At 42.6% G+C, this 23,386-nt stretch overlaps 1 protein-coding gene across 1 annotated transcript; it reads left to right on the top strand.

Annotated features, from left to right (window-relative positions):
• The first annotated feature begins 416 nt into the window (after positions 1–416).
• On the top strand, positions 417–2,643 carry LOC145796977 (uncharacterized). Its single transcript, XM_082882832.1, has 3 exons — positions 417–535; positions 621–1,096; positions 2,403–2,643. Exon 2 carries the CDS (start codon positions 627–629, stop codon positions 1,062–1,064), a length of 438 nt encoding a protein of 145 aa, XP_082738958.1. The 5' UTR covers positions 417–535; positions 621–626; the 3' UTR covers positions 1,065–1,096; positions 2,403–2,643.
• Positions 2,644–23,386: the final 20,743 nt, after the last annotated feature.

Raw genomic sequence — 23,386 nt, 5'->3', positions numbered from 1 at the left:
AGCAGCTACACCTACAGACTACGAAAAAAATACCTGAACCTTAAAAGTGCTAAGGGAGAGGAGTATGCTAGAAGCCACCCACCGCCTGAATGTGACCTCGAGAAATGGAAAAACTTGATTGACAAGAAGTGGAATGATGCCAATTGGCTGGTAAACTTTTCTTATGTTTATTTATTGTTGACAATTACCTTGTCTTCCTAATATATATATTTTTCTATTGGAACTTCCTCCTTGTAGAAGCAATCAAATGCTAACATTGACAATAGAAATCAATTGAAGACGAAGCATAGGTGTGGGTCAAAATCTCTCCCAATTAGGGTACACGAGGCGGTGGGTCTTCTTTAATTTTTTTTTCGGTTTTTTTTTTTAAAGATGATTCTACTACCATCATTCTTATTTAACTTACTAGTTGAACAAAAAAAATCAGACAATTGCAAATGGGGGCCAACTGCCAGAGTTGCCATGTGTTTACAAATCTACACACTTTAATGATGTCACAAAGCAGTGGATTTCTCCGGAGTGCGAAGAGAATTATGTATGTATATTTACCTTTTGTATTAGGATGATTGCAATTTTAATTGTATCTTTATTCATTTTTCTAATTTTTTTTTAAATGACAGGATAATATGATAAAGATCCAAGCTGAACATTGCTCCCGACCTGGTGTGGTTCCAATTACTCCGGAGGAGCTATCTGTGAAGGTGCTAAAGCCAAGGTCGGGATATGTTAAAGGACTCGGGTTGAGGCGTTCCTTCTCTGTCAGGACTACCAGTGCTTCGACTGACAGTGACTATGTGAGGCGTCTAGAGATGGAAATACAAGAGCAAAAGGAGCAAATTCAGTCACAAAAAGAGGAAATTCAGTCACAAAAAGAGGAAATTCAGTCACATAAAGAGGAAATTACAGCACAGAAACATGAAATTCAAGTACAAAGAGAGGAAATTCAAGCACAAAATAAAGAGATAGGGAAGATGAATGGGTCGATTGACGAGCATTTTGAGATCACATCAAGCATCATGGAGTTTCTTAAGAAGCAAGGTTTCAAAGGACAATTTAGAGGATGAGGTATCCCATGAACTCGTACGTCGCCTTTTTGGTAAGTCTCGCTCGCTTTATCATTTTATTTTTCTCATGTTGGTTAGTATATACTAGTTAAAGTACAATAGTTTGACTACTTATTAACTAAGATTTAACAAGTTTGAAGATGTATTTAATGAAAATAGATTCATTATCAAAATTCTTACTTAGCATGACCCTAGTTAAAATACACACGAACCAAAGTAGAGACAAAACTAAGTCAGATAATAGCCTGCTGTTAGGTGTGTTTCTATCTGTGGATGTTGGTATCTGTATAGCCTAAGTCACAAGTATCTGTATGCTCTGCTGTTGGTATCATTCTGCTTTGCTGGTTGTATCTCTATGCTGTGTGAGTGGACAGATCTGCTGGGCAGCTGGTCTGGGTAATTTTGCTTCAGTTTTGCTTCAGTTTTGGATGTGAATCTAATTGTAGGCCTGGTGATGTATATTTTCTATATACCTTTGCTGGGATGGGTAGCTTGTTGTGTGCGTTTTATCCTGCTGTCTGTTGTGTTTTTTGTGTTCTTGTTGGTCCGTCACCAACAGTTTGGTTTTGGTGCTGTGCATCATCCCCCTCTCCCCTGTCCTTTCTTGTCCCCTTTATTGATGTATTTTCTCCTTCTTGTAAGGTTCTTTCATCAATAAAGTTTTTGTTGATCAAAAAAAAAAAAAAAAAAAGGAAGCAATCAATGTTAAAACAAAATAATACGTATAGCAGTGTGTATTATTTTCTAAATTTAGAAGGGAGCTGTTTTTAGGTTTTGTGCGTGGCCTTTTAATGCTAATGTTAAAAATAATAAGCTTATTATCTACATCCATTTTGGTCATTGCTGTCACAACTCACCAAGCTAATGGTCCAGTTTTCCATTTTTTGCATTGTAGATTGTTGCTCTCTCTCTCTCTCTTCAAAATTTTTTTAAATCCCATTTGTGCAGCAGCCACAATATTTGTTCCTTCCCATTCTCATTGACTGCATGCTTTGGTTCTTACCATGAGATGTTGTAGTGTTATAACTGGTTTGGCTGCTGTCCGTGGGTGACAGCCAGTTTTTGATCCGAGCATAATTCTAGGGATACAGTGAATTGCCATGTTAAGGTGATCATTGCAAAGCCCATGGGTGGGAATGAGCATGGTATTCATCTTTTTAGTTAATCTCTGTTAATTTCTATTCAAATAACTTCAAGCTTGTGATCTTGAGAACAGTTCTGTATATTTGTTAAGTTTCTGATATTTGGCTTTAAGTTTATAATAAAACTTTGCTATTATAATAAACTTTATATATATACATTCTATGCTAATGTTTGCCTTGTTTATTTTTTTTGTAGATTGGTTTTGATGACGTTCAGAAGCATACTTGCAAATGAAGATCAACTGTTGAATTTTTTTCCTAAACTGAAGCTTAGTTATAGTTGCAAATTAAGATTGAGTGTTGATTTTTTTTGGTGGACTCCACGTTAGTTTATTTTGGGATTTACTTTGATGGTTTTTTTGTGATACTTAATGGATTATTATTAAGGTTGTTTGATGGATATATTTTGATTTATAAAATAAATTGTTTAGTGAATTTTTTTGTGGAGTGCTGTATAATAGCTAGTGGATTTCTTAGTACAATTAAAAGGCTATTGGGATATGAGCAGGGATATTTGTGAAATAATAATTTAAATTGAATATAAAATATGGAACAAGTTTAGTGATGAATTTGTTTCGTCATTTGTACTTCTTATTATGACAAAGTGATTATTCGTCACTAATAAACTTTTTTGGTGACAAAATTTACTGAAGTTTATATATGAAAGTTTTTATTTATTTTGTTGTTTGATGACTAAAAATTTCGTCACGTATATATATGTTTGTGACGAAATATATTTCGTCACCCATGTATGACTTTTGAAGACGAAAAATTTCGTCACCTTTACATCTTATTGTGACGAAATTATTTCCTCATCAATGATCAACATGCGTGACAAATTTATTCGTCAACTAAAATTATAAATATGGTACTGAATAATTATTTGGTGACGAAAATGAGAATTTTTTGCAACAAAATGTTGTTTTATTGGTGACAAAATTATGACTTTTGAAGACGAAAAATTTCGTCACCTTTACATCTTGTTGTGACGAAATTATTTCCTCATCAATGATCAACATGCGTGACAAATTTATTCGTCAACTAAAGTTATAAATATGGTACTGAATAACTATTTGGTGACGAAAATGAGAATTTTTGGCAACAAAATATTCTTTTATTGGTGACAAAATTATGAATTTTGAAGACGAAAAATTTCGTCATCTTTACATCTTATTGTGACGAAATTATTTCCTCATCAATGATCAACATGCGTGACAAATTTATTCGTCAACTAAAGTTATAAATATGGTATTGAAAAACTATTTGGTGACGAAAATGAGAATTTTTTGTGACAAAATGTTGTTTTATTGGTGACAAAACATTTCGTCGCTGAAGTAATTTCATTGGTGACGAAATTATTTTTCGTCACGTTAGTTTTTAGTGACAAACATTCAATGACGAAACCGGTGACGAAAATATTTCCTCACAAATATCTATCGTGACGAAATTAGCTCTTTGAAGACAAAAAAATTTCGTCACTCAAGGCCCAACTTGTTGTAGTGTGTTTTGTTCCAATTCAGGCGACCCAGTCTATACTTGTATTCTGTGCACATCACATAGTAAATCTAGGCTAATAACCGGAATAAGAACGCATAATGTTTTCAAAAATAGATATCATGGTTAGTAGAGGCCGATCTTTGATCAGGCGAGCGGGGGTGCTCACGAAGTGACCTTCCCCAATCGTACCCAAGTTCCCGAGCCGAGGCAACTTTGGTGATGACGGACACGTGGCCTTAGGCAACGAGTCAGGGTTTCCTAAATTTCTCCAAAATAAAATATTTAGGTGGCGACTATGTATCTGGCAAAGCAGTCCATGTTTGGCACTTCTTTCAAAAAATCTATTTTCTCAAAACGATTTGTCGGATTTGGACTCTTTGGTTCAGATTTAGAACCGTGACAATTTGAGTCCGAACTGTAGTGAGCCCAAAATGAACAGAACGGGACTCATCCTCCCAGGGCGTTTGGGGACGTCTACAGTTTCTGGCGACTCTGCTGGGGAATTAGAGAACTTGACTTCGAACTCATGATATCTTGTTTTGACTACACTTATGTGTGTCTTTGCATTGCATGTGCATTGGTGCCCCTAGGACACCGTGTTTGCCATCTGCCATTCCTGAACGGTTTGCCGGAGGCTTGTCTTGTCAAGGCTTGACCATAAGGCTGACCGGTTGTGGGCTCTGCCAGTATGGGAACACAAACCCCGGTTTTACCGAGGCACCCTTTTTGACCATTCGACCTAGTGCATATTCGGATCCATAGTGACCATCCCAAACTAGGACAGGTTGCTTACCCAATATAGGTTGTTTGAAACCGCTGCATGCATAGTGAAACCCTAGTTCCTGACAAAATAGGACAGGGAAACCTTACCCCAACATAGGGGTGTTTTTGGCTCTTACTTGCTTGGTATGTGCTTTTAGGGTGTGTCCCTATAGGAATGCATGTAACAGTTTGCAAGTCTGGGTATCAGGCCTGCGGGCATCAGTATGTGGAGAATCAGTTTGACCTGAGGGTATCAGTTTACAGGCAGAATCTTGGACAGAATTCAGTAGAGAGCACAGTTATTTGGCTGCTTATATCTATTTTGGTGAAATCAGGCTGAGATGCTGCATGTTTTCTCTTTTGCTAGGGGGGTAATCCTGGAATCATAGCTTCAGAAGGTTCCAATATTCCCCGAGGTTTATCGGACTTGTGCTGATAGACTTTGTCAGGTCAGAGATTCAGTTCAAAGGCAATCAGTGTTCCTTTGCCAGAGGCAGGGTAAAAGGGCCAGTCAGGCACAGATCACCAGTCCAGAAGTTTCCAGATCAGTGGCCCTTATCCACCCCACCAGTGAATAGTCAGGCTGAGGTCTCAGTTTTTATCAGTTTTTAGTCACCTCACCAGTCAGTCAGCCGGAACAGCAGAACATGGTAGGGATGGAGGAAATGATGCGTCAACTCCAAGAAAGTATGAAACTCATGCAGCAAGACGCTGCCCGGCAGACGAAATTTGCCAAACAGCAGGCTGCGATCATGGCCCAGCAGGCTGAGCTGATCACCAGGCTGCAACAGCAAAATGGAGCATTTGCGTCGCACCAAGCCCCTCCCCCACCAGGAGTTCCAGCACCCGAGGAGGCACCAAATGTCCAGGGAGATACGAACATTCCGACAGGACCGGCTCCGCTCGCAATCCTACCCCAGCTGTCTAAAGCACCGATCAACCTGCCAGATTCACCCTTTGAGTTCGAGTTAGACCCTACAGCGCTGAAGGTGAGCAAGCTAGAAAAGATGTTCAAGAAATCTCAGGGAGTAAAATCCATTCCGGACATTGAGGACGGGTATACCGACGCAGCTGTGACGCTGCCGGACAGATTTAAGATGCCACACATCGACCGATTTGATGGATCTGGCGATCCCATAGTGCACCTCCGGTTGTTTTCAGACATACTAAGGACGATGGGCCTCACCAGGCTGCAGAAACTTTCATTATTTGGTCGGACCCTGTCGGGTGTGGCCGCTATCTGGTATGCAAAATTAGAAGACAATGTCAAATGGAACTGGGATGAGATGGTCGAGGCCTTCGTTGTGCAGTACTCCTATAACACGCAAATCGAGGTCACAACCCGTGATCTTGAGACAACAAGGCAAGAGCCTAAGGAGAGTTTTTCTAATTTCGTAGCCCGCTGGAGGGCCAAGGCCTCAATGATGACCCTTAGGCCCACTGACAAAGATCAAATTTGGATGATTGTGCGCAATCTCCAGCCCAAGCTTATCCAGAAGATGATCGTTCTCCCCTTCCCTACCTTTTCAGATTTACATGAGATGGGAGTACAGATCGAGGACGCAATGAAACAGGGCCTTCTTGACCAGGAGAAAGAGCAGCCCAGGAAGGCATTTTTCCACAGTTCAAATGCGACCACCAGTGGTGATGCAGCTGCAAGATCTTCTGAAGTGGGCATGGTTACCACCACCGCATCAAAAACAGCTACCCCATTTACCGGTGCGTACGGAAGTAGCTCACAAAAAAACAAATATCCACCTCGAGTCAAGAGGATTTTTACCCCACTTTATATGCCTTTGTCAAAGGCTCTAGAGGTCTTAATCCGAAAAAGACATCTGAAACCATTGGAACAATGGCCTTTACCTGATCCTCTCCCTCCAAAGCATGACCAGACTAAATACTGTGCCTACCATCAACAAACCGGTCATGACACCGACAGTTGCTTTCGTCTGCGCCATGATGTACAAGATCTGTTTGACAACGGGGTCATTACCGCACCAGGTCCTGCAAAGTCTATCGGCACTTGATCAGTGAACTTGTGGAGGATAATGTGATTATGTGATCGGGGGATGAACTAGCTGCGGGTGGCGCTCGATTTACTCCAGATGTGGCGTATGACACGCACTGTTTTAAGCATTTGCGAATGCCGATTTCTGACTTGGGTATTTAGGTCAGTTTTGTTGTGTGGTTTTAAGTCTGTCTCTTTGTTTTGAGTCAGTCTTTTTGTTTCGGGTCTGTCTTGTTGTATCGAGTCAGTCCTGTTTTGTTAGAGTCAGGTGATTCCGGGGGTGTTACCTCTGGCATCACTATTTTGTTTTGTGTCTATCTTTTGGCTTTCTTTTGAGTCTGTTTCTGCCATGGAGCCAGTTACACCAACAGTTATGAATGAAACAGCAGTGGTTTTTCATGCTTTTGTGCTTGCTTCTGCCTTGTGCCAGTTGTGCCAGAAAGTTTGAATGAAACGGCAGTACTTTTCGCCTACTCTTCTGCACCCCAAAATCATTGCATTGACCTAAGTTTTTCAAAACTTTTTGAACACTGCGGTGAAAACGAAGAGGAAGGAATTCCTCGGGTTTTGCAAAAATTTGACCATTTGAGAGAAAGAGAGGCATGCTAAGCCTTTAATGATCGAGATCATGCTTGTTAATGTGAGTACTGAGAAGGATCCTGGCTTGATCCAGATTGGTCCCACACAGTCTTCAGCGTGAGCGACTAGTCGTTTTCTTAAAAGATTTCAAAAAAAATGTTTTGCGCGATCCTGCGAAGACCTGTGTGGAATCGCTCTTGAGATTGTGCAGCCTAGGATCGCTCTCAGCCTCAAGACTCGACCCCTCATTGTCAAACCTTGGACTTAAGTTCAGAAATGTTCAATGGTCAACTACAACGTGAGGCCTGTGTGGCCAGATTCAAAGCAGCCCTCGAACAAGAGGCAAGAAAGTCAGATCAAGAAGATCAGATGTCATCAAAAGAAGCTTGCAAAGCTAGATCAGAAGCACCCTTCGAACTAGGGGCAAAGGATTTCAAATGTGCTCGAGGAGCCGAAGATGGATCATTCCACAAATCAAAGAAGGTCGGCAAGAATGCCAAATCCCAGAAGGGAGCAAAGAAGACAGTTTCTACTGAAGAACAACTGAGTTCCTATCCGCAACACTAAGGGCAAATTCAACCCCCTATTAGATGGACTCCTGCATCGTCAGCGAACAACAGCCATTTTCCTGGACTCAGATGACTTCAGGATCTCAAAACCATTTGACATGGACTTGTTACACTTTTACCCTTTGAGAGGCTCGCTGGGCCGAAAACCCAGAAGGGCGACCCAAGCAAAAGTTAGAGCAAGAGAAAAATACAAAAAAGAGAATGCAAAAAAAAGAAGACAAAAAAAATGAAGAAAATAAAAAGAAAAGATGAAAAAGGAAAAAGAAAATACAAAAGGAATGAAAAATAGAGCTCGCAAGGCTGAAAACCCGGAAGGGCGGCCTTGGCAAAAGTTAGAGCGCAAAAGGAGAGGTTAATACCTGAGTGTACCTTAACCCCGAACTACATGAGGCTTGATTCCCATCTTTGGGATACGTAGGCAACTTCATTCTGAAGTCCAGCCGTAAAACACTTCGAATTCGACTATGTCCATGTAATGGTTTTGACCATCATTGACTTCTTTGCATCCGAGAATTTGGTTGTGTTTGTCACTCTGATGACTGACTACAATGCGCTGTGGTGCCATTCAAACAAGGGGTAACTTTCCGTTGCCATTCAATGCGCTGCGGTGCCGTTCAAACAAGGGGCAACTTTCCGTTTCCATGCAGCTCCCTTCAAGTAAGGGACAATTTTCCTTCGAATCTGAGGTTGTGCATCTCGAGAGTGGGTTTTATGCTCGTTGAGCAGTGGCCGTTTGCAAAAACAGTTTTTGAGAATTTTTACTAAGGATGACTGAGTTTCTCTCGAAAACTATTCCATTTTTCCAAAACTAGACCTTTTTCTCAGACCCAAAAAAGGAAAATTTTCAGTGCTCATAACCTAACTCGCATGATTTCAAATCAGAAAATCGAACAAGCATGTTAATCTAACTCTCATGTCAGTCAAAATTGTTTTAGTCGAAAACCAAAACAAAAAAAAAAATTGGTCAAAATGATTAACTAAGGGCACAGTTGAGTCAAGCTTCCTGTCTTTTCCCCGTTGCCAATGCCTTTGCCAGAAAAGGCACCATACTTGCCAAGAAGGGCACTCTTCCTGCTAGAAAGGACACAACTGAAACTGTCAACAAAAGAGCTGAAAGCTCTCTCATCCTCCAAGCAACGAGGCATCAAGCCAAGTGCGAAGCACGAACTGGAATGGATCAAGATATCCCACTCCCTCATCTGGACAGATCTAACCACGTCCAAACTCCCCGGCAGAGCATCGACAGCCGATGTCAGCTGCAGATTCGCTACACGCTTAGTTGCAGCGCAACCCCTCTGTGGGAGGAACTCACTTGCTGTGCGTAGAAAAAGAAGAATCTAGCTAAGTGTTAGGGGCAAGAGCCCACAACTTTTTGTTTATCCATCAACCACCCTGGAGAGGGATAAAAATGAGAGAATAAAGAATAGAGAGATGTACAATGAGAGAAAAGCGAGAAAAGGTTTTATGAGAAAAAACCGAGCTTGAAGGCCGAGTGATATGAGAATCACAAATGAAAAAAGGTGGGAAATAATACCCAGAAAAACAGACTCCCTGTGCGCGTCTGAGTGTCGTGTCTTTTTGTTTTACCTCGATTCTTGTCTGGAGTCATTTTTTTGAGTGTCTGTATTTGTGTTTAGGTTGTTTACCTTTTGTTTTCCGTTGTTGAGCCGTAGTGCGCTGTGTTCAGTCGTAGGCTCAATACCCAGTCGAGAACTCATTTATCAATTTCAAAATAAAATCGTTTTGCGCTCCGAGTGCCATGCCGTTCTCCACATCTGTGCAAAACAAGATTCGTTCTTTCATAAAACCGCAGGGTTCAACCCAGGTCATGTCAGAACAGTAAAACCAGGACCTATTTGAAGCTATATGGGTTCCAGACAGCAAAGCAAAAGAAAAGAGGAAATGTTGAGCATCGAAGTTTGTTTCAACTTCAGTTAGTTCCGAGACTACATTCCGTGTGTACCTCTTCAGGTCTTGCCAATGCTCCGAAGTATGAGTGTGCCTCTACCTCAAGCTCAAGATCAAGTCTGCTTCAAGTCAGAATGGCGATCAAAAGTGCTCTCCCTGAGTACCATTCCCTACCAGAGGCATCTTGGTTGTATTCGCAATGAGTTCCTAGGAGACCAACTGCGACGGTGGAAACTAGAGTTCGAATGGCTGTTGCCTAGAACGCAAAGGTTTGGGATTTCAGAGACTAAAGTCTGGTTTAAATACCCAGGGGTGTATCTCCGACTTGAAATCTGTATGGAAGCCCCATAGGTTAAGATAGTGTGTATGCACCTCAATTCTGGATACTGAACCAACCTAGTATGTCACCCCGTTGGAGAATAGGGAAAGTTGTGAATATGATCAGGAAGAAAGGCAACATCCAAAGTGTTCTACGTGAAGAATCCTTGTCAGTATTTCAGAGCCTTTGTACTGTGAGTTGAAGGTAAGTGTTCGAAGAGCACAGGGGAAGATCCCCATCGGAGCAGAGCGGTTCACCGCCACTCACCTCATGAGGTGCTTTCTAAAGCGTTGTTTTGTCCATTTATTGCTTTCCTTAAACATCATGCATTGTATTGCATTGTACCTATCAAGTTTCTTTCTCATTCATGCACGATATTGTATGTACGGTTCATTCAAAGAAGTTCCGTTTGAGATCCTTTATTTAGTGTATCTATCACACTTTCTTCATTCAGTTAGTGTATCAATCACACTTCATTTCTTTAGTGTATCAATCACACCTCATTCACCCTTAGTGTATCTGTCACACTTTCTTCGTTCGCTTAGTGTATCAATCACACTTCATTTATTTAGTGTATCAATCACACTCTCTTCATTTAGTGTATCAATCACACTTCTTTCATTTTGTGTATCTATCACATCCATTCTCGTTTTGTGTGTCAATCACACTTCACTTCATTCACTTAGTGTATCAATCACACTTCATTCACTTTTGTGTATCTATCACACATATTCTCATTTTGTGTATCTACCATGCACATATTCACTTTAGTGTATCTATCACATACATTCTCGTTTAGTGTATCAATCACACTTCATTCATTTAGTATATCAATCATACTCTATTCACATAGTGCATCTATCACACTTTGTGTTCATTTTCAGTATATCAATCATACTCTGTTCACATAGTGCATCTATCCCACTTTGTGTTCACATTTAGTATATCAATCATACTTTGTTCACTAAGTGCATCTATCACACTTCGTGTTCACATTTAGTATATCAATCATACTCTGTTCACATAGTGCATCTATCACACTTTGTGTTCATTTCAGTATATCTATCATACTCTGTTCATTAAGTGCATCTATCACACTTCGTGTTCACATTTAGTGTATCAATCACAATTCATTCATTTAGTATATTAATCATACTCTGTTCACTAAGTGCATCTATCATACTTCGTGTTCATTTAGTGTATCCATCACACTCGTTCACTAAGTGCATCTATCACACTTCGTGTTCACATTTAGTATATCAATCATACTATGTTCACATGGTGCATCTATCACACTTTGTGTTCATTCTCAGTATATCTATCATACTCTGTTCACTAAGTGCATCTATCACACTTCGTGTTCACATTTGGTGTATCAATCACACTTCATTCATTTAGTATATCAATCATACCCTGTTCACATAGTGCATCTATCACACTTTATGTTCACCTTTTGTGTATCTATCACACCTGTTCACATAGTGCATCTATCACACTTTGTGTTCACTTTTAGTGTATCAATCACACTTTGTTCACATAGTGCATCTATCACACTTTGTGTTCACCTTCAGTGTATCAATCACACTCTGTTCACTTAGTGCATTTATCACACTTTGCGTTCACTTTTTGTATATCCATCATGCTTTGCTTCACATAGTGTATCCATCACACTCGTTTCGCTTTGTGTATCTATCACACTTCGCTTCACTTAGTGTATCAATCACACTTTATTCATATAGTGTATCCATCACACTCTCTTCACTTTTGGGTATCTATCACACATGCTCGCTAAGATTGCATAATCTTCTTATATCCTTTCTGCATGTAATATAGTTTGCTTTGTATTCTTGCTTAAAACTGTTGCATTTATTGCGTATATTTGCTTCGTTATAGCTTGCTGCATTTGCATGATCATTGAGATACCTTCGGCTTCTTGCATTGTCGGTTGCATTTTGCCCCTGCCTGCGGGCATGCCTGCGGGCGTATCTCTGTTTATCTCGCCTGTTTTGCCTAAGTCTTCGGCCTTGTCAAAAATGGGTCGTCTCTTGGCTTTGACATTCACTCCCGTCACGCATGACTTTCGAATTCTGTCAAAGAGGGGCAACTGTAGACACCCCATTTTTGACCGACCTTAAGACTCAGACGTCACCGATTGAGCACTTGGTGATGTTGCATATTGTGGTAGTTCTGAAGTTTTAGAGTCTCGGCTACGAGCCTTGCCTCCAAACTTCGGGGCTCTTTTGTGCTTTGCCTTGATTTGTGAACCGGGTCCCGTTTTCTCTGTTTTCTCTTCCCGGAGGGAGGGAGAGGTCTCGTAGACCATCTCTCAATGGCCGTACGCTACGTTTTGTGGTCATAGGCCATTTTTCCCGTTTGGAGCCCGATTTTCGATTTTTCGAAGCCGTCGGCCGTGTGCCTCTGTTCGGGACTGCCAAACCACCTCCGTTTGCTCCGGTTTTTGGCACACAACTTATTTCCTCCCTTTTTAGGGACACTGTGGTCCGAGAGACCAACTTCGTGGTCGAACACCACCTCCGGTGCTTAACAGCCCATTTTCGGGGCCCCGGGCCGCGCGTTTCGGTCCCCGAACCTCCGTTTTACATTCGTTTTGGTTCATTTTTGGTGGAGACCTTGTTTTCATTGTTAGAAAGCTTATAGGAGGGTGGGAGGCCAGCAATTTTTTTGAAAAGCCAATTTTAATTCTTTATCGCTCTCCGGCGCCCGTTTTCCTCACTAGAAAGCTAATGTTGACCACTCCCGGGCCACTTTCTTTAGCCCTAAAGCCCATATTTGTGTTGTACACACCTGGGAGGCCACCAATATGTATAGACCGGCTGGTAATTGTCTTTGACCCTTTTGAACCCCTCTCAAAAGTTGGCTTTTCTCTCTCCTGGTTCACATTTTTTGGGTTTTGACCACATAGTTGTGTTGTGCACACATGGAAGGCCACCTTTTTGAGGTGGCCGGCCAGCAATCTTAATTGCCCCTTTTGACCCTTGGCTGGCCGGCCATGGGGGGTGGCTGGCCGGCCACCTGAACCTTTTGAACCTGGCCGGCCTTGATCCTCTCTCCAAGTGTGTTCCAGCTGTGCAATTTGTTTTCCCCCAGATTTTGTATCCGGGGGGTTGCCTTTTGGGGGGAAAATTTGAATTTGATTTTCCCCCCTTTCCTTGCCTCTCTCCCTCTATAAAACCAGAACCCCAGTTCCATTTTGAAGGGTTACAAAAACCAGCTGGAGCCTTGCATACAACTTTCCTTTTTGAGACTTGTTATAAACTGGAAAAAGGATTTTTTTGACATCATCTTCATGTTTTATTAAGGGCATTATTTTATTTGAGGTCACGTGCTTCCTTGTATGCTTGATTGTCCCTTGTTTTGAGCCTTACACCTAAGCCCCAATTGCATGCTTTGTTTGGCCTTCTAGCCACTGAAATCACTATTTTGAGAGCCAAGATTAGAGGGGGGTGACCCCCTCTCTCCTTCTCTTGTTTGGTGGCCTTTTTGGCCTTCCAAAGAGACCCTACCTTGCATGCTTCGAAGTCACTTTCCAGGGTCAATTTGGTGAGTTTTAGGACTACCATATTTGATTTTCATCATTTTTTATGCCATGCCAAATGTCTACCTTGCATGTGCTTAATAACTCCTTGCATGGCCCTCCAAGGTAACTCATTATTTTTGCATACCATGGTGGCATATCAGTGGTTATTTGGGCCTATTTTCACATGATTTATTCACTGATTTTTGCTAGTTTGGTGAGATTACATTTTCTTCATATACTTTCCATGTAAACCATGATTGCTAGTCAAGATTGCATGCTATTTTGTCCACCATGCTAGCATCTTTTGGCCATGCTTTGAACTGGAAATGTTCATGTTTTGGGACTGCCTTGGCTCTGTCTTCATGCTTCATGATCAAATAATGCATGCTTTTGTATAGTTATAAGTCATTCCATGTGCCTAGTTTCGAGTTTCGGGTTTCATCTCATGCATCGGGTGCCATTTTTCCTTGTTTCGGGGCTGTTTAGCATCATATTTCAGTGCTGAAATTTGTGAGTTTGCATGCCATCTTGCATCCCTTGCCATGCCTTGTTAGAGTTACATGTTATGCCTTAGGTTCAGTCCTCGGTTTACGTGCATGCGTGCACGTGTTTCAAGAGTCCCATTTTTACCTAATGGCTACTGATGTGAGTGCCATTTCATAGCATTGCGTATGCTAGGTTGCATGTTAGGATTGCATTCATGCATGTCATGCATATTGCATTGTGCTTGGGATAGAAGTTAGCCTAAGCACGGGAAACGAGGGACGTTTCGTACTCCGAATGACGGAATGTGTCTCAATTCCCGGTCGCCGACACTCCGGATTATCCATGATGGAGTCTAGGCCTTGTTGTGTCCATATGTGCATTCATTTCATATTGAGTCATGCAATTCGACTTCTCGGCCATCATGCATCGAGATGCGTGATTGGTGGCACGAGGATCGAGGACTACACTCCCTGAAGAGTAGTCATGCATACATATGTGAAAATACTTTGCCATGCCCCTTTGTTGCTCTCTGTTGCAACAAATCAGAAATCAGCTACCTTCCGGAGCCTGGCACGCATCCCAAGAATAATTGCAAACAGAGACAGACCGGGGCATCGCAAGGGATTCTCCGCACAAGGCAACCCGAGCATGCATCATTCATCATTTGGAACAGAGCTGAGGTGGTCCATGGATTTGCGTGCCAATTTACTGTTCTCCTAGATTAATTTGTTAATTAATTAGGATTCTGTATTTATTCGGGACTGTATTATTTATTCATTTGGGACTGTATTATTTATTCAGACCCTCTGTGCGAGGGCAATATTGTAATAAGTGTGCGTGTGTGTGATATATGTCTTCCAACCCCACGTCTTTCTCCCTTTTATTTATCAGCTTATGATGGTTAGATTAGGGCATGTTTCAATTAGCATACAGTATGATAGCATGTTTGCATTCATTCATCTGTCTTGCATGCACCGGGCTCTACGCATCATACTAACTGCATTTGTATCTCAATTCCAAGTTGAATACATGTTAGCTGTAGCATTTCATATGCCATCTTTGGAATAGCCGAGCCTATCTTAGTTGCATTTTGCATGTGTTGCATTAGGCATTTCTGTATAGTTAGGATCATGCATGGATTTCTAACATAACTTTTGTTTTGGCTTGGAGTACTCGGTAAGTTTTATGCTTTAGCATCCTTACATGCGTGTAAGTGACTACCATGATAGCATGCTTACCATGAGGCTATGTGCTTATGTGATATAAACTGCCTGAATGCCTGTGGGTGAAGGCTGGGTTATTTGAATTAGAATAATTCGTTGACTATGAGTTTTAAGCCCACTAGATAGTGGCAAAATCATGTTTTCTAAGCCCATCCGAGGGTGGCAAATCCACGTCTTAGCCTACTTTCGGGTAGCACCATCAAACCATTTTCAAATAAACAAACATGAAATGTTTTGTTCCAATTCAGGTGACCCAATCTATACTTGTATGCTGTGTGCATCATAAAGTAAATCTAGGCTAATAACCGGAATAAGAATGCATAATGTTTTCAAAAATAGATATCATGGTTAGTAGAGGCCGATCTTTGATCGGGTGAGCAGGGGTGCTCACGAAGTGACCTTCCCCAATCGTACCCAAGTTCCCGAGCCGTGGCAACTTTGGTGATGACGGACACGTGGCCTTAGGCAACGAGTCAGGGTTTCCTAAATTTTCCCAAAATAAAATATTTAGGTGGCGACTCTGTATCTGGCAAAGTAGTCCATGTTTGGCACTTCTTTCAAAAAATCTATTTTCTCAAAACGATTTGCCGGATTTGGACTCTTTGGTTCAGATTTAGAACCGTGACAATTTGAGTCCGAACTGTAGTGAGCCCAAAATGAACCGAACGGGACTCATCCTCCCGGGGCATTCGGGGACGTCTACACCAAGCCTGAGGTGTTTATCCCAAAAAGCATGGACTTATGCATGATGGGTGCATTTGAACCCTAATCATCCCAAACCCATGGACCCACTACTTCTGAGCTGATGAGGATGATCGAAGATCTTCAGAGAACTGTGGCAGATCTAGCCTTTGGAGTCTTGGCTCCATCATCAACCACATCACATACCAGGGAGTTCATGTCAAAAGGCTCCCCAACCTTGGGACGGGCTGCGTTGGAAGAAGGCCAATCTCTTAGCAAAGTGGAGGCCAGTGATAAGAATAAGGCAGGGGCAAGCATTAGTCCCCATGAACACCTTTTGCGGGCTGTTGAGGCCTTGAAAGTCGAAGGGCTGAACAAATAACAAGTGCTTGCAGTTATTGCAAAGACTGTGGATGACACTTTCGCCACTCAAGTTGGGGGCAGTCTGAATCAAGGGGCAAGCCGAGACAAGGGATGTCATACCAGAAACACCCCTTTCAGCTCCAATCCCACACTCGGAAGAGATCATCAAAAGTCAGCACCTGCCGACCCTTTCGCTGGTACATCCAACACAACCAGCTCACAACCTGCCAAATACCCACCTCGGGGCCAAAGGGTGTTCACCCCATTATACATGTCTCTATCAGCGGCCTTGAGGGTCCTGATTAGAAAGGGGGATCTGAAACCCCTGGAGCCGCGGCCACTGCTAGATAAACTTCCTCCCTCCCATGATCCGGCCAAGTACTGCACCTTCCATCAACAAATCGGTCATGGCACGGACAACTGCTTTCGTCTTCGCCACGAAGTGCAAGATTTGATTGACAGCGGGGTCATTGTCGCACCGAGCTCTGCAAAGTCTATCAACACTGGATCAGTGAACTTGGGGGATAATGTGATGTGATTGGGGGATGAACCACCTGCAGGCGGCGCTCAGTTTACTTCAAATATGGTGGATGGCATGCACTGTTTTGAACACATTTGCGAATGTTATTAATCTGTACTTTCTGACTTGGGTATTGGGTCAGTCTTGTTATTTTGTACAGAGTCAGTCTTTTCTTACTGAGTTAGTTGGGTCTATCTTGTTGTACCGAGTCAGTCCTATTTTGTTGGAGTCGGGTGATTTCGGGGGTGTTACCTCGGACATCACTTGCTTGTTTTGTGTTTGTCTTTTCGTTTTATTTTGAGTCTGTTTCTGCCTTGGAGCCAGTAATGCCAACAAATCTGAAATGAAACAGCAGTAATTTTTGCACTCTTGTGTTTGCTTCTGTCGTGTGCTAGTTGTGCCGGGATTTGAATGAAATGGCAGTGCATTCCACCTGCTCTCTTGTGCCTTGAAATTATTTCATTGACCTAAGTTTTTCAAAACTTTTTTGAACACTGCGGTGAAAACGAAGAGGAAGGAATTCCTCGTGTTTTGCAAAAATTTGATCAATTGAAAGAAAGAGAGGCATGCGAAGCCCTTAATGAATAAAATCATGCTTGTTAGTTTGAGTACTGGGAAGGAACCTAGCTTGATCCAGATTGGTTTTACACTATCTTCAGCGCGAGCGACTGGTCGCTTTCTTAAAAGATTTTGAAAAAATGTTTTGCGCGGTCCTGCGAAGACCTGTGTGGAATTGCTCTTGAGATTGTGCAGCCTAGGATCACTCTCAGCCTCGAGACTCCACCCCTCTTGATTTCAAAACTTGAACTTGGATTCAGAATGTTCAACGGTCAACTATAATGTAAGGCCTGTGTGGCCGGGTCAAAAGCAGTCCCTGAAGTAGCGGCGACAAAGTCAGATCAAGAAGCTTGCGAAGCTAGATCAGGAGCACCCCTCGAACTAGGGGCAAAAGAATTTCAAATGTTCTCGAAGATTCAAAGATGAAGATCAGCGAGAATGCCAAATCCCAGAAGGGAGAAAAGAAAAAAGTATTGGTGAAGGACAACCAAGTTCCTATCCACAACACTAGGCGCAAATTCAGCCCCCCATTGGATGGACTCCTACATCATCAGCGAACAACAGCCATTCTCCTGGATTCAGATGGCTTCAAGATCTCAAACCATTCCATATGGACAAAAGCTACACTTTTACCCTTGAGAGGCTCGCTGGGCCGAAAACCCGGAAGGGCGACCCAGGCAAAAAATTAGAGCAAGAAAAGAAGGAAAAGAACAAAAAAAATGAAGAAAATGCAAAAAATGAAGAAAAAAAATTGAATTGAAAAAAGAGAGAAAAAAAAAGAAATAAAAAAATTGGAAAGAAAAAAAAAACAGAGCTCGCAAGGTTGAAAACTCGGAAGGGCGGCCTTGGCAAAAGTTAGAGCGCAAAAGGAGAGGTTAATACCCGAGTGTGCCTTAAGCCCGAACTACGTAAGGCTTGATTCCCATCTTTGGGATACGTAGGCAACTTTGTTCTGAAGTCCAGCCATAAAACACTTCAAATTCGACTGTGTCCATGCGATGGTTCTGGTCATCTTTGTCTTCTCTGTATCTGAGGATTTGGTTATGTTCGTTACTCTGAGGACTGACTACAATGCACTGCGGTGCCATTCAAACAAGGGGTAACTTTCCGTTGCCATGCAGTGTCCTTCAGGAAAGGGACAATTTCCTTCAGATCTGAGGTTGTGCATCTCAAGAGTAGGTTTCGTGCTCGTTCAGCAGTGGCCGTTAGCGAAATAGTTTTTGAGAATTTTTACTGAGGTTGACTAATCTTCTTGAAAAGTATTCCATTTTTCAAAACTGGACCATTTCTTTGACCCAAAAAAGGAAAATTTTTAGTGCTCATAGCCTGACTTGCATGATTTTAAATCAGAAAATTGAACAAGCATGTTAATCTAACTCTCATTTTGGTCAAAATTGTTTTAACAGAAAGCCAAAAACAAAAAATGGTCAAAATGATGAACTAAGGGCACAGTTGAGTCAGGTGTTCTGTCTTTTCCCCATTATCAACACACTTGCTAGAAAGGGCACTCTATCTACCGGAAAGGGCATTCTACCTGCCAGAAATGGGCACCACTGAAGCTGACCACAAAAGGACAGAAAGCTCTCACATCCTCTAAGCAACGAGGTATCAAGCCAAGTGCGAAGCACGAGCTGAAATGGGGCAAGATATTACACTCCTTCATCTGGACAGATCTGATCACGTCCAAACTCCCCAGCAGAGCATCGTCAACCGATGTCAACCGCAGATTTGCTACACACCCAGTTGTAGCGCAATTCCTCTGTGGGAGGAATTCACTAGCTGTGCGCAGAAGAAAGAGAATCTAGCAGAATGCTAGGGGCAAGAGCCTGCAACTTCTTGTTTATCCATCAACCACCCAGGGGAGGGATAAAAAATGAGAGATTAAAGAATAGAGAGATGTGCGCTGAGAGAAAAAGTGAGGAAAAGGGTTTTGTGAGAAAAGCCGAACCTAAGGGCCGAGTGATGTGAGAATCACAAATAAGAAAGGGTGGGAAACAATACCTGGAGAAACTGGCTCCTCGTGCACCAAGAGGTATCTTGTCTTTGTAACACAGCTGAGTGTTGTGTCTGTGTGTTTTGTTTGTCTCGATTCTTGTTTTGAGTCGTTTGAGTGTCAATAAATGTGCTTAGGTTGTTTTACCTTGTTTTTCCTTTGTTGAGTTGTGTTTAGCTTGTTCTACCTTTGTTTTCCGTTGTTGAGTCGTTTTGGCTGTGGTCAGTTGTAGGCTCAATATCCGGTTAAGAATTCATTTCTCAATTTCAAAATGAATCGTTTTGTGCTTAGGAGTGCCGTGTCGTTCTCCACATTTGTGCAAAACAACATTTTGTTCTTTCAAAAAAAAACGCAGGATTCGACCTAGGTCATGTGAGAACAGTAAAACAAGGACCTATCTGAAGCTATGTGGGTTCCAGACTGCAAAACAAAAGAAAAAAAGGGAAAATTGAAGCATCTGAGTGTGCTTCAACTTCAGAAAATTTCGTGATTGTATTTCGGATGTACCTTTTCAAGCCTTGTCAATGCTCCGAAGTATGAGTGTGCCTCTACCTCAAGCGCAAGATCAAGCCTGCTTCAAAGTTATGCACCCTTCCACCCGCATTGTTATGCATTCTTCCATTGGTACTGTCATGTATGCCTTTACTTGCGTTGTCACGCACACTCGTTGTATTGTCATGCACACCTTACTTGCATTTATTTGCATCCTGTGTTATCTTCTACCATTTATCCTTTTACGCTGAGCAGCGTTTGGGATCGTTTTCCTCCGGGACTTTCTCAGGTTGCGTTGTGCGCGCACTTGAGCGGTTGTTTTCGGACCTCTTCTCACGATTTCAGCGTGGTTAGAGTGTTCTTTTCCTCACACGACTTCAGCATGTTTGGAATTTATCCCAGGTTGCGTTGTAGACGCGCTGGGTGGATTGTTGGACCTCCTCTCACAATTTCAGCGTGGTTTAAGTGTCCCGTTCCTTACGCGATTTCAGCGTGTTTGGAATTTATCTCAAGTTGCGTTGTGTACGCACCTGGGCGGTTGTTTTCGGACCTCTTCTCACAATTTCAGCGTGGTTTAAGTGTCCCGTTCCTTACGCGATTTCAGCGTGTTTGGAATTTATCTCAGGTTGCATTGTGTACGCACCTGGGCGGTTGTTTTCAGGCCTCCTCTCACGATTTCAGCGTGGTTTGAGTTTCTCGTTCCTTACGCGATTTCAGCGTGTTTGGAATTTATCCCAGGCTGCATTGTAGACGCGCTGGGCGGGTTGTTAGACCTCCTCTCACGATTTCAGCGTGGTTTGAGTGTCCTGTTCCTTACGTGATTTCAGCGTGTTTGGAATTTATCTCAGGTTACGTTGTGTACGCACCTGGGCGGTTGTTTTCAGGCCTCCTCTCACGATTTCAGCGTGGTTTGAGTGTCTCGTTCCTTACGCGATTTCAGCGTGTTTGGAATTTATCCCAGGCTGCGTTGTAGACGCGCTGGGCGGGTTGTTAGACCTCCTCTTACGATTTCAGCGTGGTTTGAGTGTCCCGTTCCTTACGCGATTTCAGCGTGTTTGAAATTTATTCCAGGTTGCGTTATAGACGTGCTGGGTGGGTTGTTGGACCTCCTCTCACGATTTCAGCGTGGTTTGAGTGTCCCGTTCCTTACGCGATTTCAGCGTGTTTGGAATTTATCTCAGGTTGCATTGTGTACAAACCTGGGCGGTTGTTTTCAGGCCTCCTCTCACGATTTCAGCGTGATTTGAGTGTCCTGTTCCTTACGCGATTTCAGCGTGTTTGGAATTTATCCCATGTTGCGTTGTAGACGCGCTAGGTGGATTGTTGGACCTCCTCTCACGATTTCAGCGTGGTTTGAGTGTCCCGTTCCTTACGTGATTCCAGCGTATTTGGAATTTATCTCGGGACGCGTGAAGCGCGAGCCCGAGCGGTTGTTTTCGCACCTCTTCTCACGATTTCAGCGTGGTTAGAGTGTCTTCTTGCCTCACATGATTTCAGCTTGTTTGGAATTTGTTTACCTCTTCTCACGATTTCAGCATGATTGGAGCCTCCCCTTCCTCACACAATTTTCAGGGTGTTTGGAATTTATCTTAGGTTGTGTGGAACGCACTCCTGATTGATTTTCTTTGTTCTGCCTCCACTCAAGAGTCCAGCGTGGTTGGAGTATGTCACCCTTTGCATCTATTGTACTCTCTGTTGCATCGCATCTATTATCTATTGCATCACATCTGTTACATCTATTGCATCATATCTGTTTTATCGTCTGGTCTAGGAGACCTTAAATCTCGCACCTTCATTTGCACTGTCTTGTGCACTCTCTGGTCTAGGAGACCTTAAATCCTCTAAAGGTGCAATTCCTTTGGTGTTTGTCGTGCCCAAACGACTTCCAATGGTCTGGTATAGCCACCTGCCTATGTTAGCGGTGAGTTCCTAGGAGACCAACTGAGACGGTGGAAACTAGAGTTCGAATGGCTCATGCCTAGAACGCAAAGGTTCGGGATTTTCGAGACTAAAGTCTGGTTTAAATACCCAGGGTTGTATCCTCGGCTTGAAATCTGTATGGCAGCCCCATAGGTTGAGATAGCATGCGTATGCGCCTCAATTCTGGATACTGAGCCAACCTAGTATGTCACCCTGTTGGAGAATAGGGAAAGCTGTAACCATAGCCAGGGAGAAAAGTATTACTGTGGTTCAACTGAGAAGAAGAGGAAGATTCCCACATCAGCTTGAGGTAGGACATTGCCGAGATAAGTCATTGCCAATTGCCACTGTAAGGTACCTCCCTTTTCCTAGCTATCACATTGCATTTTAGTCATTACAGTGCATGGCATAAATCCTGAATTTTCAAACCAGCTTCGCATAGTGTATAAGTCCAATTTTCAAAACCGGCTTCGCGTAGCGTATAAGTCCGATTTTCAAAACCGGCTTCGCATAGCGTATAAATCCAATTACCAAACCGGCTTCGCGTAGCGTATAAGTCCAATTTTCAAACTGGCTTCGCGTAGCGTATAAGTCCAATTATCAAAATCTTTCTGCATATCATTTTGCATCCTGCCCCTGAACTACGCTGGTTTGATTCCTTGCAGAGGGATACGTAGGCAGCCTACAGGCGCAACCATTTATTTGTCTGTGCTTTGTTTGTTTGTCCAAGTCTTCGACCTTGTCAAAAATCGGTCGTCTCTGGGCTTTGACATTCACTCCCGTCACTTCTTGAATTCCGAGTTCTGTCAAAGAGGGGCAACTGTAGACACCCCATTTTTGACCGCCCTTAAGACTTGGACGCGACTGATGGTTTTCTTGATGGAGAAAGGTGTGCAGGGGAAATGTTTAGTTTCTTCGGCAGGGAGAGAGTTAAATCTCAACTTCATATCCCTTTTTGGACCAAAACAATCTTAATCAAAAGATTTTAGACCTTAAAACCCTCTCTTTCAAAACGTTTTTGAAATTAAGTTTTTACGATGTTCCGAGCCTCGCATTTTGTCAAATGTTGCGCTTTTCGGTAAACCGAGCAAGGACAAAGTGAAAATGAATGAAAGAGAGATGAAATCTTTGAAAAATCTTTCAAAACACCTTGTCTAAGGGTTTGGAGTTGAAGAAAAGAGGAGAAGAGAGACGAAAACTAGTTTGGGAGAGGTTCGGCATGAATCCGGGTAGGACCGAAACTGCGCGACTCCACCGAAACGGGCATAACTCTTTACACAGGAGGAATTTTTATGCGAGGTTGGTGCCATTGGAAAGCTAACTTTTGGGGCTTCAATGTGACCACATGGACGACTAGAAAATCAGATGGCAGACCAGAAAAATCAGGTGGTCCAAAGTGGTTCAGCATGAATCTGGGAGGACCAAAAACTGCGCGACTTCACCGAAACGGGCATAACTCTTTTCACAGGAGGAATTTAGATGTGAGACCATTTCCATTAGAAATAAGACTTCCGGGGCTACATTTTACACTCAAGAATCTCCTAAAACCATGTCCGGGTGGGGGAGATATGGTTGGTTGAAGTCCGGTTGGACCGAATCTGCGCGGCTTCACCAAAACAGGCATAACTTTTTGCACAGGAGCAATTTTAATGCAAGGTTTGCGGCATTGGAAAGCTAACTTCAAGGGCTTCATGGAAGAATAGATTTAGACCTTGAACCTTTTGAACCCTGGTCGGCCGACCAAGGCAAGTGGTCGGCCGGCCA

This window comes from Camellia sinensis, chromosome 8 (genome assembly GCF_055761805.1).
Source record: "Camellia sinensis isolate YWXY chromosome 8, ASM5576180v1, whole genome shotgun sequence".
In the NCBI taxonomy this organism is placed as follows: Eukaryota; Viridiplantae; Streptophyta; class Magnoliopsida; order Ericales; family Theaceae; genus Camellia; species Camellia sinensis.
This window is presented reverse-complemented; position numbering and strand designations above follow the sequence as displayed.

Coding starts and splice junctions, on each gene's coding strand:
- LOC145796977 (XM_082882832.1), top strand. CDS start 627: ATGATAAAGATCCAAGCTGAACATTGCTCCCGACCTGGTGTGGTTCCA.